Consider the following 17042-nt stretch of genomic DNA (forward strand, 5'->3'; position numbering starts at 1 on the left):
TTGTTCAAATTTAGTCCCCAGTACCTCTCCTTTCGCTTCCCTTCCCCTCCCCCCTTGCTTCCTTTTCTCTATTGATTCTTGTCATTTACCCAGTTATTTTTTTATTAACTTTTTATGGATATCCACAATGGTGAGGTTCCCTATGGAATATTTATATATGTGTAAAAGTTATGTCTTCATTCCACTGTCTTTCTTTCTCCCATCCCCCTTTACTTCACCCTTCATCTCCCTTTGTCTATTCCACTGAACTTCTATTTGCACCCCCACACCCTTATTGTCGATTAGCTTCCATATTTCAGAGAAAACATTTGACCTTTGGTTTTGGGGGACTGGCTTATTTCACTTAGCATGACAGTCTTCAGATCCATCATTTACTGGCAAATGTCGTAAAATCATTCTTTATGGCTGAGTAATAATCCACTGTGTATATACACCAAATTTTCTTTATCCTGACCTGTATTCTTTCAAGCAAACTTTTTTCACTTTTCTGGTATTCAAAAGTGCTTTTTTATAAACTTTCCTCACAAATCCTTTTCTATTAATAAACATAAAATGCCTTTTATGAGTTGGGGATATAGCTCAGTTGGTACAGTACTTGCCGTACTTGCACAAGGCCATAGGTTCAATCCCCAGCACACAACACACACACACACACACACACACACACACACACACACACACACACACAGGCTTTTATTATATTTAAGGCAAAACTTAACCTCCCAAATAAAATTTTATATGGATAAAATGGAAAAAAAAACCTTTATGCACAGAATTATGAACCAGAAAAGGCATAACTCTGAAGTCAGACCACAGAATAAATCCCAGCTCTATTTCTTAACACACACACATGCAAATTAACCTTAGTCTTAAATATCTTCAGTGGTAAAATTGGAATGATACCTATCTCAGAGGTTCCAGATAATTAAATATAAAAGATGTAACTCCCACCCAGTTTTAAGAATCTATGTTTTTCCATGAATCAAAAACAAACCCAAAAAACACCCACTAATCCTAAAATGTACAAGAAAGACTATTATCTACTAAAATTAAGAGTCCACTAAGTAAATTCTTTTAAATGGATAGTCGGACTTATTGAAAGACAGTAGAGCTAAATGTAACCATTCAGGGGCTTTGAAAACAGGGTTAGTGTAAGCAATAAATAGGATAATGCCTATAAAGAACAGATTTGATACAGTGCCTACACATAAGCATTCATTATTAGATCTATGGAATACTAACAATTTATATGTTTGAGATAAATAAGTTGATTATACATCAACTATCTAAATGTTTCTGTGATTAAGTAGTATTAAAGTTAACATTCAATATGTTTTACATAGGCAAATATAACTAGAAAAATGGACTTTAAAAAAAATCTCCTTCATACGTTAAGAGAAGAGTAGATTTAACTTAAGGTAATACCAAAGATCAATGTCAGTATTCCAAATCAAGTATATTCAGTTTTAAGTTCATCATTAATAATCCTCCTAGAATAAAAATGTGATCAAATTGTAAAACAGTTAAAGACTGGAGCTGTTATTTCTAAGTTTTGAATTATTTTCTAAAAATAAAAAAAAGGAAGATAATATAAAACGCAACCCATGAAAATTCCTTTTTGAAGGGAGACCAGCAGAAGGCAAGCAGTGTTTCTGGAATAAATTATGGCCTGGGAAACTCTCTGAAGGCCACCGCACTTGTCAAAATGTCCATGACCAAGTGCTTAATCAAAGGGTCTTCTCCAATAGTTCCTCTAATATTTAGGGCTTAAATAAACCCATTAAAGATCACAAAGGCAACAGAAAATTCAAGTTATTTTAGAACCAATGCTGAGTGTTGCACGGGGTAAATAGGAGATCTGTATATGTACCAGAATTTTAATATAAATTTTCTACATTATTACTTGGAAGCAAAATTAAATTTTGAACATTATGGTCATATTAAAATGTAGTCAAAGAGGTAATTACTTTTTTAAAAATTCAAATTGGGAACAAAGCACAGCTACAATTAGAATAACCATCTCAAGTCTCTACTTACTTATATGTATAGACCCGTTTGTTTCGCTTTACCATATTTGATCCTTACAGTTTAAGATAAGCTTTCAATTCCTAATTTAAAATTTTATCCAATAAATAAAGTTTAAATTGTACCAGATAACCTCATGCAACTTTCCCTATAGAAAACAATAACTAAAACATCTGTATAAGGCGTACAAAAACTTGTAAAATATCCTTTGAATCTTGCTACTCATGTCTACATGTCTCTGAGAGGCATTTTTTGTTTTATATAGAAGTAGCGATGACTATAAATTAATCTTAACCTTAAAGGATTAGGAATGAGACAGATTGCATGTGAAACACTTAATTTTAATAATTTTGGGAAAAAAGTATGAGAGAGCAAGTTAAATGAGGTATATGCACAAGTATTTAAAGGTGAAGTATACTGATGTCCATACTTTGAAACTTTTCTATATGCTCAAGCATATCAATTTTTTCACTTTCGGTGTGTGTGAAGATTTATATAATGTTCAGAAGGGGGCAGAGAAATATGAAAAGGACTCCATATTTTTAATCCTTCTCTTATAAAATCTTTGTAAAGGAAAAAAATAAGTTCTATATTTCTTATTTTAGACAAGTAATAGACTCCAATCTCCATCTTTAAATCAGGAAAAAAGGGAGATAAAACAATAAGACATTGCTAATTTAAAGTAGAAAGCTAGAATAGGCAAAAAAAAAAAAAAATACTAACATCAAACCCCTTTTTCCTCCTCAGAAATAGTCTCACATCATTCTCTCAGAAGTGCTGAAATGGGAAACAAAGAGAAGGCTTTATATTGCCATTACTATCTGAGTTTATCTGGGACAAAGACTTAATTTTTTTAAAATTTAAGAAATGATGAAATCCAAAGATTTTGACACCACCTATTGAATACCTCCATTATAACTAAGCCTTATGCCATGTACTGCAGGGATCAAATATAACATGCATTTTTTGTTTGTTTGTTTGTTTGTTTTTTTAATTTGCAATTCACTGGCTTGAAAAATTCCTGTTTTCACCTTTAAAATTAAGAAAATGAAGGAATATTAAATTCAGCCATGGGTCATTTGCATATAGAAAGATAGACTCTCAATACTAAAACAAAGAATAATAATTTTTTTTCAAAGTAGCTTCTTAATCTAAAGAAAGTGTTCAAGTTAAATTAAAAAATAAAAACATTCCTGAAAGACGAAAGTAAATTCCTATGCTTTCTACAGTTTTATGGGGAAAGGAATGCTCATTAAAAATTTAAATGTATGTACTGTATGAAATCAAAAGCAATAATCTTCTTTCTAAATGATCATGACAAAATACTTTATAACTTCAATCAATGAAATAAGGGGACAAAGACTTAATTTTTAATGTATATAAAATCCAGACAATATGATGGCATATTCCTTTTTTACAACTCTAGTATACCAAGGAACTTATATAAAGATGCTAATAAAATAACCCATCATGCTCTTTATAAATTATGAGTTATAAGAAAATATTAGAAATAACCTATAGATAAAGATTAGAAAATATCATTAGAAATAACCTATAGATAAAAAGATTGGCCTAAATAAAAACACTTATAATTTTTTAAGTCAACTGAACAAATTATTCAGAGAAACAGATGAAGCTAGCATTCCATCTGATTTCTTAATTAAACTTTTTAACAGTAAGAGTGCAAAGGATAAACATAGTAAAGGGAATTTGTTTTAGGGAGCTCTTCAACTATAAACATGTGACTTAAGACCTGTCAGTTATTATAGCATCTTTTTATTCATTCATAACTTATCTTTTCCTCTAGAATAAAATGACATAGGAATTCAAAATAAAAAAGCTTAACTATTACATAAAAACACATTAGTCAAATTCTGAAAGAAGTAACTCCAAAGTGCCTAATTCAGTTAACTTTACATGAACTTAGAGATAATTTTATCTCTTTTTTATTTCCACAACTGATAAATATTCCTGTTATAAATTAAAAGGAGAAATCTCTTAGAAAAACTGATGAGTTTATAACATACTTAAGCTTTGATTATTCATGCCAGTTTTTACTTAAATCGCACCATAATCCTTAGGTTTTGAGACTTCAATTTAGATTTTATACTTTATTTCTAAAGTATATTGTAGAGAAAGTAAACTTTTTGTGTGTTTTCTTAGAGTTGTGATTTTGGTCACAGATCCCTACAAGAAACTGAGAAAAGGACCCATATGTTCCATATAGTTTCAACAAGTGGCTTGTCATAGATTTCTCCAGGTTAATAGTTTCTGTAAAGTGGTTTTGTAAGAGTGAAAAACAGGAATCCTGGTTCTGAAGCCACCAAATATTTAAAATCCTCAAAATTATCTTTAACTCAACTGACTTAAAAAATGAATAAAATGATGGGAAAACCCTCACCAATTTGGTCATAAGTTCAATATGAATTAGCAAAAAGTAACTCAATTCAATTTGCCTAGATCCTACATTTTTCTAAGTCATACACTGATACTCACTCGCATCCATCTTTAGTATATTAGAACTAGGACTTTTCAATCTCAAAACAAGCATGAGCACTCACCTCTCAAACACTGCAATTCTTGCAATATTTACACCTTCATCCATACACAGCACTCTTTGTGCTTGAAAGCTTTATTGCATGTTGCTCTTATTTTTCAAAAATGAATGGGAAAAAACTCAAGGTGCAGGTAGTATAGTTTCAGACTTAATAAAGTTCAGAAAAAAAGTGAAAAATCATAAGTTATATCAGAAGCCAAATCCTTAGCCTCAATCAAATATTCACTGGACTTAAGATGATCATGAGAAACTGAACCAAACAAAGCACATTGTTACTAGGCATAGATCATCATCAAAGATTATATTCCACATAATAAGTTGTAAATTTAGAGGGCTTTTTAATAACAGTTTAAAGTCTTGGAGGGGGAGTAGAATTCCCCTATTAATATGTAAGTTTGCCTTTTATTTTCAGAAATGCATTGAGTATTAGTTTGGCTGCTTCCAAAAACCTGATACAAAGGCTTAGGGACTCCTAGAAGTAATAACTTCTAATTTTAAGTTAAAAATCATTAGGTCTTTAAATCAAGGAGGGAAATATTATAGTTTGGCCTTAGTGACACAAATATATACAAAGAACTAACAAGCTAAAGGTAATAAAACATTAAAAGCAAAGGGAGAGAACTGGCTTCTCTTCAAAATTGAGTAAATTTACATTTTTCCTTTTCTTATTTCAATCTTTCTATAATTGAGCATGCATTCATTTCACACTCAGAATAAAAATCTTAAAACCTAATTCAGATTTTGTTTCAAAACTCATCCTTAAAACTATTCAACTCGGTTTTTTTTGGTTTTTTTTGGTTTGTTTTTTTTTTTTTTGCCACCTTAACATACCTTTGCAAACCAGGTACTAAAAGCCCACACAATTAAACAAACAAAAAATACAAGAATTTGAAGAATGACAGAGAAGAGAGATTTGGGTATGAATCCTCCCAGTTGCCCCTAAGACTTTCATCAATAACTGTAGAAATTCCAACAACAACAAAAGTGTGTGAAATCTCCAGAAAGAAGGGGAAGGAAAAAAAGTACAAACAAGAAGGCCTTATTCCAAATACTAACTGTAGTCAAAAACTAAAAAGTAATTTTCAAATTTACCTCACACTGAAGAATGAAGCCATTATCATAAGTACTTTTTAAAGTTTTAAAAACATGCAGATCAATTATTCAGATTACACATAAGAAAATAAATTTTATATATGCATACCTGTTTTAGGTATTCTTGAGAAATATACTATAAACCATAATACTGTAATAAGAGTTTGGTGCTTTTGAGAGTCATTTTCCCTCAAACATATATTTCTTCCCGCCCCCACCTTTTTCACACATGCTCAAATACATGTACACATCCTAGCTAACTAATAGGAAAGAGGAATTCCAAAAAGAGCAATCTCAGACCTTCACTTGACTCTAACTATTCAGGTGTGTTTCTTGGATATTTCCCACTATAGACACAGACTGTAAACTCGAGTAAACTGATTATTACTCTTCTTCTCAAAAATATATTTTCTGTCCAGTTTCCTTCAGAAAATAATAAATGTCAAGTATTTGGTTTATGATCCCTCTCTAAAAACCCACATGAAGTGTTTCTGAATTTTTATGTCTCAATTTAAAGCTACTCTTCCCAAAATTAAGCACTTGGAAAAAATAAAATACTTTTCTATATTTTAGGTTTGTTTCACGTAATTTCATAGATATCTTTACTACTTAAAATCATTTTAGGATGATTTAAAGGAAGCAAGACAGTTCTACAACTCACATACATACAACTTATGATTATAAACAATATCTAAATGTAGATGATTTGAATATGCTCAGTATCACAAGCACTATTTCATTTAATACCCAGAAGTCAACACACAGTAAAGAGACTTCTTTCCTGTTGGACATATTCAAAAGAAATCATCTGTAGTGCATTAAAAGTGACCATAAATTCTTTGACACTACTCCTATTAAAAGGTGGAGATTATTTCCCCACGTTGCGCACATGTGTGTGCATGCGTGTGTATATGTGTATGTGGTTTTTGTTTTGTTTTGTACTGGGGATTGAAGCCAGGGGCATTCTACCACTGACCTACATCCCCAACCTTTTTTTTTTTTTTTCAAGAAAGTGTCACACTAAGTAGCTTACTTAGGGCCTCACTAAATTGCTGAGGCTGGCCTTGAAACATGCAATCCTCTTGTCTCAGCCTCCTGAGTCACTGGAGTTACATGTGTGGGCCACTGTGCCAAGTTTGGACTGGCTTTTAAGTCTCTTAGACCAACACAATGTAGTTTTGCAGCTTCCATTCTTGCTGCCCTGAGATCACCATGAAAAGTGAGCTGGATAAACAGCACAGACAGATAGGCTTAGCTAATACCCAGCATTAGCCACAGACTTGGGAGTAAGGCCATTTTTAACAACCCTGATGATCCAGCTACCAAATGGCTACAGCCAAATAAGTGAGCCTAGACAACACTACCAGAAAAGGAACACAGGTGAGCCCAGCTCAACGCACAACACAGCATCAGGCACAAATAAAGTTTTTTTTAAAGACACTATATACTTACAATGATATGGCCATTATTTATTAAGAAAAAAATTATTACCAAATTATATTTGGTGACCCTTAAAAGTTTGACACATGACACAATGAACTTTATGTGAATAGAAAGTTAATTATCTGAGGACAATCTCCAACATACAGCATCAAATGAACAGTACACAGTCCAATTTCATTTTTGTCCGAAAGGATGGGAATAAATAAATCTAAACATGTGGATGAATACACACACATATACCTACCGTATGCAATTTCTGAAAAGATTCATGATAAACTTGTAAAAAATGGTTGCTTCCAGAAAAGGAAAATGAGAACTGAACAAAGGTAGAAAGAAACCATATCATTTGCACCCTTTTATGCTTTTTTTTTAATACCTTTATTTTGTTTGTTTATTTTTATGTGGTGCTGAGGATCGAACCCAGTGCCTCACACATGCTAGGCAAGTTCTCTACCACTGAGCCACAACCCCAGCACCCCCCCTTTTTTTAAAGGTATATAATTATTTATTAACAGAAAAGGCCTACAGACTCACTTCTTCTTGGACACAACCTAGGTGTGGCCATGTGACCAGTTGTGTTAGTTTGCTGGCCCCTTGGATACAAAAGTCCCCAAATTGGCACAGCCCCCTATGGGTCCTAATCTTCCTCAGTTGCTCCAAGTCCTCTTGGGCTTACTATCGAGACCATTGGCCAGAACCTGGTTGAATTTTCCATTCTTTACAACCTTCTGTCTGTTCAAGAACCAGTCTAGGATTTTGTACTGTCGTGGATTCTACATAATGGTGATCACACGTTCAACCTCACCATCAATGAATTCTCCAGCCGCTTGGTGAGGTCAGTGTCTATTTTCCTCAACACCACATGAGCATATCTTCGTTCCACACCCTTAATGACAGTGATGGCAAAGGCTATTTCCTTCCCCCCGCATCAATAACTTCTCAGGAATCACTAGAGACATGGTAGCAGCAGAGCGGCAGAGTGTAGGCCTCCTGTGGAAGCTTAAATTTTGAAATACAAAAGTATTGCCTAATTTTTAAAAATTTGCTTAACTCTTACATTAATGTACAATCATTTTTTAAGTTTTTTAATGTTTTTTTAGTTCTTGATGGATCTTTATTTATATGCGGTACTGAGAATCAACCCAGCACCTCACACATACCAGGCAAGTGCTCTACCACTGAGCTACAACCCCAGCCCTGTATAGTCAGTCATTTTTATCTCTTAAATATAAAGCTAAAGTATTTCCAAACAGAATATTAATTAGATTCATTTCAAAATAACTGGAAGTGGATGATAGATAGGACGAGATGTTAAATGAAAGTCCAGAAAAAAAACATGAGTTGACAATTACTAAAGTTGAAAATCACTTTGTCACCTTTTGTTTGAAATTTTTCATAACAAAAAGTTACTTTAAAATATTCATATAATGTTGTAACAATAATGCTCAGAAAGTCAATTCCATACCATGACAAAAAAGTAACAAGCATAAATATAAAATATTCATGGATATTTACAAAACATAGGCATTTTTATGTATGTGTTGTTAATAACACCTGAGGGCTGGGGTTGTGGCTCAGTGGCAGAGTGCTTGCCTCACACATGTCAGGCACTGAGTTCAATCCTCAGCACCACATAAAAGTAAATAAACAAAATAAAGATATTGTGTATAACTAAAAAAAAAATTTTTTTAAATAATAATAATACTTGAATGCCAGGCTGGGTAGTTTCTAGACATCACCTCATTTGGTGTTCACTACAACCCTGTGAGTTACATGGCATCATCATTTTCCAAGGAAAATAAAACACTTGGTATAAATGCCCAAGGTTACAAAGTTAATAAATGAGAGGATTCAAATGTAGCATATATCTTTAAGACATCAAAAATGACTATACATTAAGATTTACGCAAAAAAGTTTAATTAGGCAAAACATTTCTTTCAAAATTTAAGATATATAAAAGGACACAAATGATACATGGTTTCTTCTTACATATGTTCAGTTCCCATTGACTTCAAATTCCATTTTCTTTGAGAAAGAATTAAAAATTAAAAATAATCCCCAAACAGAATAATCAACCACTAGTGAACAAACAGTGGGATACACACTCACATTTTAATGAGAAAATGTGTTTAGATTTTACTATACCTTATCTGAGTTAAGGGGAAAAAATTTTATAAGAACCAGTATTAAGTATTAGCTCTAAAATAGTGTTGAACAAATTCTCATCTGTTAGGCTCAAAAACTTCCTTTTAATCTGTTATTATCAAATAAACAAATACTATGAATTTCTTGGTTCACCACCATTTTAGAATTTGATTTAATTTTATGGAAGAGATTTTTCTGGGCAGGTCCTGTGGTCCCAGACCATTTTCACTCATACTTTTCTATAAATACTTTTACTTCCTATTATATGTTTTTTAAAAAAAAAAAATCAAAATTACTTCTGAAGCCTAGATTATACATTACTTGTCCCTTAAATAAAAGAATCCTTTAAAATTGTACAAACAAGCATATATACCACTAGCAAAAGAATGAATTTTTTATTTCATATATTTTGTTCTCCCTTGTTATATTGATATATATCCATAAAAAAAGCAAGCTTGGCTACACAATTGTATTTCAGACTGGGCTAACACCAAGAGTCAAAGAAGAATTAAAAATAACATGCTTTTAAAAATAGTATGTGAGACATGCTTAGGAATGGCTCTAGCCTCTCAACTCCCTCTGTATTTGCTTCATATCTCTGCAAGTAGCACAAAATTATTGTGATTTCTCTGTTTAGCACCTGACTATAAATCCCTCCATGGCAGATTCTTTCAACTCCAAATAGCACAATACTGAAATGGGGAAGGAACTCAATGAGTGTTTGAGGAATTAAAACAATGTAAATATATCAGAAGAATCCCACAATGCTCCCAAATAACAATTTCCTGGCTCTCAAAAGAATGAAAACACTTTGCTTTTAATTTTTGAACATAACAAACTGATGAGTTCACTGGCCATTTAGATTCTATCAATATTGATAGACTATTTACATGATCCATCTGTACTTGAATAAATATAAAGCAAACAGAAAGTCTATTCCATAAGCCATATCAGAAGTAATTAAAGGAAGAAGCAAATATAAATTGAAAAAAAAAATAATTTTAATTGTTAATGTACAGATAAGGTATGATATTAAGATGTGTTTAGAGAAATATGGAAGGCTTCAGAATGTGAGATAGGGTCACATGAACCTGCTCTTACTTCTTACCTGTCACTGTTCACCAGGATTGTATACTGCTAAAACCATTTTTAAACTAAAATGGTAGGTAAAAAAAAAAAAAAACTATATATTTCATCTTCATTTATCCAAGCACTCATTAAGTGCCTATTTCGTGCCAAACACAAGGAGGAGGAACTGTGGATAATACGATAAAAACATGTGCATTTTATTCTTAAAGAACTCTCTTAATAGGGAAGGATTTTACAAAAAACAACCAGAAGCAGGTTATTACTTACATATTTATGTAAGCTGGTATCTGTTCTAATAGATCCTTTTCTAATTTACTAACCCCTTGCCAAAACTGACAGAAGTTCACATTAATAAAATGTCCCTTGAGAATTATTTTTAAAATGAATCGCTTTAGCCAAATTTTCAAGAGAAAAGCATTCTTTGGCCAAGGACTTGCATTTCACATTTTAACCTGAACTGAATGTATAATGAAAAACGAATAGTCCATTTATGGAAATGTTGACAGACTTACACCACCATGGATGCAACTACAATGCTGCATTTATTGAAAATTAATGAAGTCCTGAATTTTTATTTATAAAGTGGATATCATTAGTTTTAGATTATTTTCTGCAAGCCAATAGTCAAAATTTAATAAGATGATGTGTACAGATTGCACTGATTTTTACTCTTATCCACTGCTTGCAGACCATGTGCATTTATACCAAAAAACATTTGATATACACTAACTATAAATTATTTCCTTGGAGATCTCTCAGGCATGAAGAAAAAGCCTCTTAAAATAAATTTAAAATATTATATGCTTGATGGTGTATAACCGAAGGTTTAATCTCACTACTAAAGGGGCAGTTACCATGATTTTGCAATAACCCTGCAGACAATAATCAAGACAGCTCCTGTTGTTCTCTCAGTAAAATCTTCCTAAACACAGCATGGATATATTGTAATTTGATATCTGTAAGATCAACAGCTATATCTCATGACAACTCAAAATATAAGATTTTATTCACTATTAAATTGAGCATTTTCCTCAGAAGAAAAAGGAAATATGTTATTTACCAAACATTGTCCTGTTAACTATACATTAACAAATTAATAGATATGCTTTCTTTCTCTTTAAAAAAGTGCAGTCCATAAAACAAGTTCTGAAATATAGAAAATTCAATTTTCAAACTTTCAAAAAATTTATCTGTGCCATATTTCCATCATTATTTTAAAACAACTGATCCCAATTATTTTTCTACTAGCAATACAGAAAATACTCAGAGCTCTCTGTGACCAGTTACGTTCAAATATGACTAAGTTTATACTTCATGATATTAATATTATTCTAACATTTTTTTAAATGGAGAAACACAAATGTAACAATTTCAAGAAATCAGGGAATATGTAATTCAGAAAAGGATAAAAATATACAAATTAATATCAAAGCTACTCAAAATGGAGATAACTAGAAGAATTCAATTACTTATCTCACAGTCACACACAAAACCAGTACGCACATTTTTTAAATACAAGTAGGTGACCCCAACAGTATTTCAGAAATATAATAAAACCATCTTTCACTCACCAATGCTGGATTTTCTCTTGGCAGTTAGTGACCACCTGTCATAAAAACAGATAACTATTCATGAAAAAACAGAGCTATGCAAAGAGTAACAAAAATAGTCTATCAGAAAACTAGAACAGTAGCTTTACAGATTTAATAGCATTTCAGCATACATTTTTATTTGTCAAATGCACAGAGATGTGAATGTTAGTTTTTAAGCAGTTCACTTTATCATAACCCTCTAATGCAGGCTGATAACTGCAGAACAAATTACAGCTTTCCAATTCATACTTTGGTACAAAACTCGCTTCATAACTATTAGGTGACATATGATATAAGATAACTAGTATTTTGTACAATCTACAGACCTGTTTTCACTGTTACATATTTTGTAGAATACACAAATGTTATAAATAACTAGAAACCAATGTAACATCCACATTTCATCAGTAAAAAAAAAAGAAAAATGAAAAAAATGACAGTAATGAAAATATTTTATTTTGTCAGTATATCTCCAAATGTTTTCACCTGTAATTTTTATTCTGATGCATTAAAAATGAGTTCAGTGATATTTTTCCTACATTTCAAGAAGAAATACTTGGGATAAAGAGTTGCTCTGAACAGCTCATTCTTTCCCCGGTGAATTATGATAAAATTTTAAGCACTTCACAGCCAGTTTAAACTAGGTTTATAATACTAAAACCATGGAATTAAGAACAAATGTTATTTTTTTCCTTTGAGATATTGTAACAGATTCTCAAAATGCTCAAAAACAAAAACCCTAATGAGTATAGGAAAAATATAAATTTTAAAATAGCACTATTTTTGAATCACACTTTTAAAATTAATATTATTTTTACAGATTGATAATCACCTAATTTTAAATCACCCATTAATAAAAATTTTAAATAGTAATCTAGCATACCACAACACCATTTTAGAGACAGAGAAACTAAGGAATAAAAGCCAAAATGCTAAGGTCACGTGAAAAAGACAGCAGTTATGATTTGGTTTGCAACCCACTGCTCTAGTTTAGTTCTAAATACCAATATTGGCTATGTTCAATGTTGCACCAAAAATCACGAGATTTTTTTTTTGACTTGTCACTAAATTCCTCTATTATAACATTTAATTCCTGAAATAAATGTCCTTCTTTGGTACATTTTAAATACTAAGGCAGTAATCCTGTACCAAAATACATGCTGTAATCAGATACCCAACCATACTACACATTAACTCAGCATAAAAAGTCCGTTTTAGAATGAAGATCTCTTAGTAAGTATCAATCACATAGCAACACTTAATAACAGTGGTACTATATAATAGAGTACTGACTTTACATCTGGAAAAGCCAAGCTAAAACTACATCAATCTATTTCACTGTTTCTGATTTGGCAGTAATTATAAAATAGACAAACAGAATTAAATGTAAATTAAAAAAAGAAAAAAATCTTCAAGAAATTCATTTTATAAAGTTCCTATTTAACAGCCCCATTAAAAGATGAGACCCAAAACAGGATGTTTTCCAATACCAATGCATGTGTTTCCAAGCATGAAGTGAGCCAAAAGCACAAAAAGAAAAGCCCTGCAAACCATAAGAGCAGAATGTTCATTAACCTCTACATGATAATCCTTTCATAGCTGCATATTAACTAGTTACATATTCATAATAATTTACATTATTTAAAGGACCTTCGATGAAATTTTCTAGGCTATATCCATTAGTGATGGTGTTAAAGGTTATAGAAGATAGTCTACTTAATGTTTCCAGGAAGCCTTTTTAATTAGTAAATATGTAAATTTGGCACATATGCTTTTTATGTTTAAAAACAAGTCTCTGGTAGGATGGCATGTATTCTTGCCATCACTCCCCACACACAGTCTATTTTCCACTTTGTTCTAGCCATCCTTTCCTCTACTCCCCCGATCCCTTTTCTTTCCTAAAATAGTCTCCCTAGGAACAGATATTCAAAGGTAGACCAACAAAAATCCATTTCATTAGTTTACAAGAGAAACTTGCACTATCAAAATATTGCTTTATATTTAAAGTATTTATTGGTTGTCTTTAAAGTATTTATTGGATGTCTTTAACATCAGAGACACGCATTAATGCAGACCACAGATGTAATGTTTTAGAAATTAGAAAGAAGGGGAACAAAAAAAGACAGATATGAAAATAAATGAATAATCTTCTGATGGTGTGTCTACTATTATATTTTTATACAATTTATGGTTTACCAATATTCAAAAAGTATTTAAACTCTACAGTTGCACTTATATTCTGAGATGATTTTAACCTGCCAAAGAAAATTTTAGGAAAAATTATATGATTCAAAGTTGAATGTACCTGGGTTTAAAAAACAAAACAAAACACCTTCTTTATCTGTGAAGTAAATTCCAATGTATCTTGCTTCTTCTGACAGAGAATTCAGAGTAACTCTTTTAATTATTAAATGAAGTGACCACAAGATAGTAATTCTGGTTCTATCAACAACTGTTGAAAAACAAAGCAAAAAAACAAAAGACATTTCATTGCTCTGTTTACTTCCACAAAACAAAGATAGCTATAAAGGAACAATACTAGTTTTGTTTTAAAGATAATTCTATCAAAATTTTCAAATATTATTCTTTTTTTAAAAAAAAAGTTTCTGCATCATTTTTATAAAAAATAATTTGATTATATTAAAATAATTGACCTAGGAAATTCTTCAATATAATGATTGTAAGTCAAGAATTTGTAAATAAAATATGTATTTTATTTATTTATATTATATGTAAGTACTACAGCAATAAGTATCCATGATAAAGAAACAAAACTATGCCCCGATTTACCACTTTTTAAAATACAAACTATCATTGGAAGTACTTATCAACAATAAAGTAGCTACAAAATTATATGGTATATTTTCTTTACATCTCCAAAGTGTCCTTCTAAGATTTAGAAGAACGATGGTCTATCCCAAGACTTCAAATGATAAATATCAAGCTGCAAACATTTCAATGAGTTAGGTTTAACCTCTTTCTAAAGAGAAGAAACCTGTATTCAGAGATAAAGTAGTTTATCCAATATTATACAACTGTACAAAAACTGGTAGGAGATGAAAATCAGTTTTAAAACCAGATCTTTAAAATCTCAAAGCCCATACCCCTTTGTATTGGACTGTTTCCAACCCTGACAAAACTTACTGAGTAAAAGAAAGGCAGTTGTTTACATCTATAATCTTTCTTAAAACATTGATTGCTGCTACTGTTTCTCCTCCACTTCCCTCCTTATATAACTAACACTCAGATATAAAGAAGACACTGTCAATAATGTCAGTAAAAGCCAATAAGCTTAAAGTCACCAATTCACTAGTAGAAATCCTTATTTCTTCTGGCCTTTCAACCAAATAAGTAAATATACAAATACCACGTGTGCCCGAGGGGAGGAAGGGAGGGAGGGAGGGGGAATATGTGAATATATGTGTTTGGGGGTGGAGAGCTGGGAAGTAATAAGCTAACCTCATAATCACTCTGACATATAATCACAGTTTTAACAATTTGTAATAATTAAGGGAGTTAGATGCCCATAATGACCATGATGAACAATCTACTCAAACAACCTATTTTTCTGTACAGCTAGTATATTGTTGCAATATACTAGCTGTACAGAAAATATACTAGCCCTATTTTTCTAGGGCACAGCTAGTATATTGTTACAAAGGGTTAAAATGATATTTGATAAAGGGCTGGGGTTCTGGCTCAGCAGTAGAGCACTCTTTGATCCTCAGCACTGCATAAAAATAAATAAATAAAAATAAAGGTATTGTGTCTATAATTTAAATAAATAAATAAGAATTATATTTGATAAATTATGTCCAACTACAACTAAAATAAATAAGGATTATATTTGATAAATTTTAAGATTGATAAATTATAGATACAACAGGAATAATAATTTTTTACTGTTTTTCCCCATAAATTGCTTTTTCAAAATTATTTTATAAAGGAATGAATGAATGATTTAACATGCAATAAGAACTCTAGCACTTATATTTGTACTATTTATTTTGGTAAGAGACCACAAGGGGGCATCAACCTATGAGTTTTCCAAGTTAAATACAGTGCCACATAAAAACTAGACTGTAGGAGAAAGTCAAAAAAGGTAAGTATGTTTCTTGATTTTTGATATTTTTCTCAAAAAACAATTCACTTCACTTCTAAAACTTTCCTTACTTTACTACAATTTCAAATTCTTCCTATATGGGTTAATGTATAATATAACAATTTGGAAAATGTACTCATCAAAGCTGTCTAAATTTATATGATTTGCTTCTCTTACTAGATTTTAGTTTCAAGAAAACCATTTCAATGTTAAAAAAAAAAAATTACATTCTAAATATACTGGAAAGCAAAACTGCTACCAAAAACTAAGTCCAATTACATGAGGCCACATCTTTAAGCACTTAAAGGCTATTTTAAAATTTAGCCAGGATAAAATCAAAATGATCACTTTAATCCTGATTTTTGTTTTAGCCCATTTTCTCCTCACCTAAAACATTCTCAGAATTCTGACCTGGTCTATACAAATATTGGACTATGTCTAAAGTGCTTTGGTACTGTACATTTCATTTCTTTGTAGATTTTACCTACAAATTAGGTTGTTTTTTTTTTTTTTTTGAGTATTTATTACTACTAATCCCAAGTGTCCTAATTACATACAGTTTTCTCCTACTAGAAATGTTTGAGATGAGTAACAATTACATTCAGTGTTAGATAACTGAAATGTCTGGAATTATTTAAATTAGGTATCAGGAACTTCTAACTGTACTGATTAAAAGCTCTATGAGGTAGAGGCCATGTCTACTTTATTCAACAATATTCACCTAACATATAAGCACATGGTCCCTTTAAAGAAGGACAGTTCTATACTCACAAAACCACAAGTCTGAGGAAATGTTTTTCTCAGTTTATAAAATAATGCACACAAACTAACAAACCATCTGAAACAGATGCACCGGTTCTTCCTAACTTTTCTTTCAGTACTTCCTTCTAAGCATTTCTATGGTTTACTATTAACAAACACTGACTAAGAAAACTTTAAGCTTCTCACACAGATTAGGACAAAAATATGCCTGTGGAACATTCAAAGTAAACAAGT

General features: G+C 31.4%; 1 protein-coding gene across 3 annotated transcripts in view; it reads right to left on the reverse strand.

Moving 5' to 3' along the window:
- Window positions 1-17042, reverse strand: part of Uri1 (URI1 prefoldin like chaperone) — a 66758-nt gene that overhangs the window by 28444 nt on the left and 21272 nt on the right. For 2 of the 3 annotated variants that reach the window (XM_076838344.2, XM_076838345.2), the window contains one exon: window positions 11924-11958. The exons of the other annotated variant lie outside the window; for it this stretch is intronic. In XM_076838344.2, coding sequence (XP_076694459.1) covers window positions 11924-11958 — 35 coding nt within the window. Of the gene's footprint in view, window positions 1-11923; window positions 11959-17042 lie in introns of those variants that run through there. 3 annotated transcript variants of the gene reach the window in all.

Source organism: Callospermophilus lateralis, chromosome 18 (genome assembly GCF_048772815.1).
Source record: "Callospermophilus lateralis isolate mCalLat2 chromosome 18, mCalLat2.hap1, whole genome shotgun sequence".
NCBI classification, from domain to species: domain Eukaryota; kingdom Metazoa; phylum Chordata; class Mammalia; order Rodentia; family Sciuridae; genus Callospermophilus; species Callospermophilus lateralis.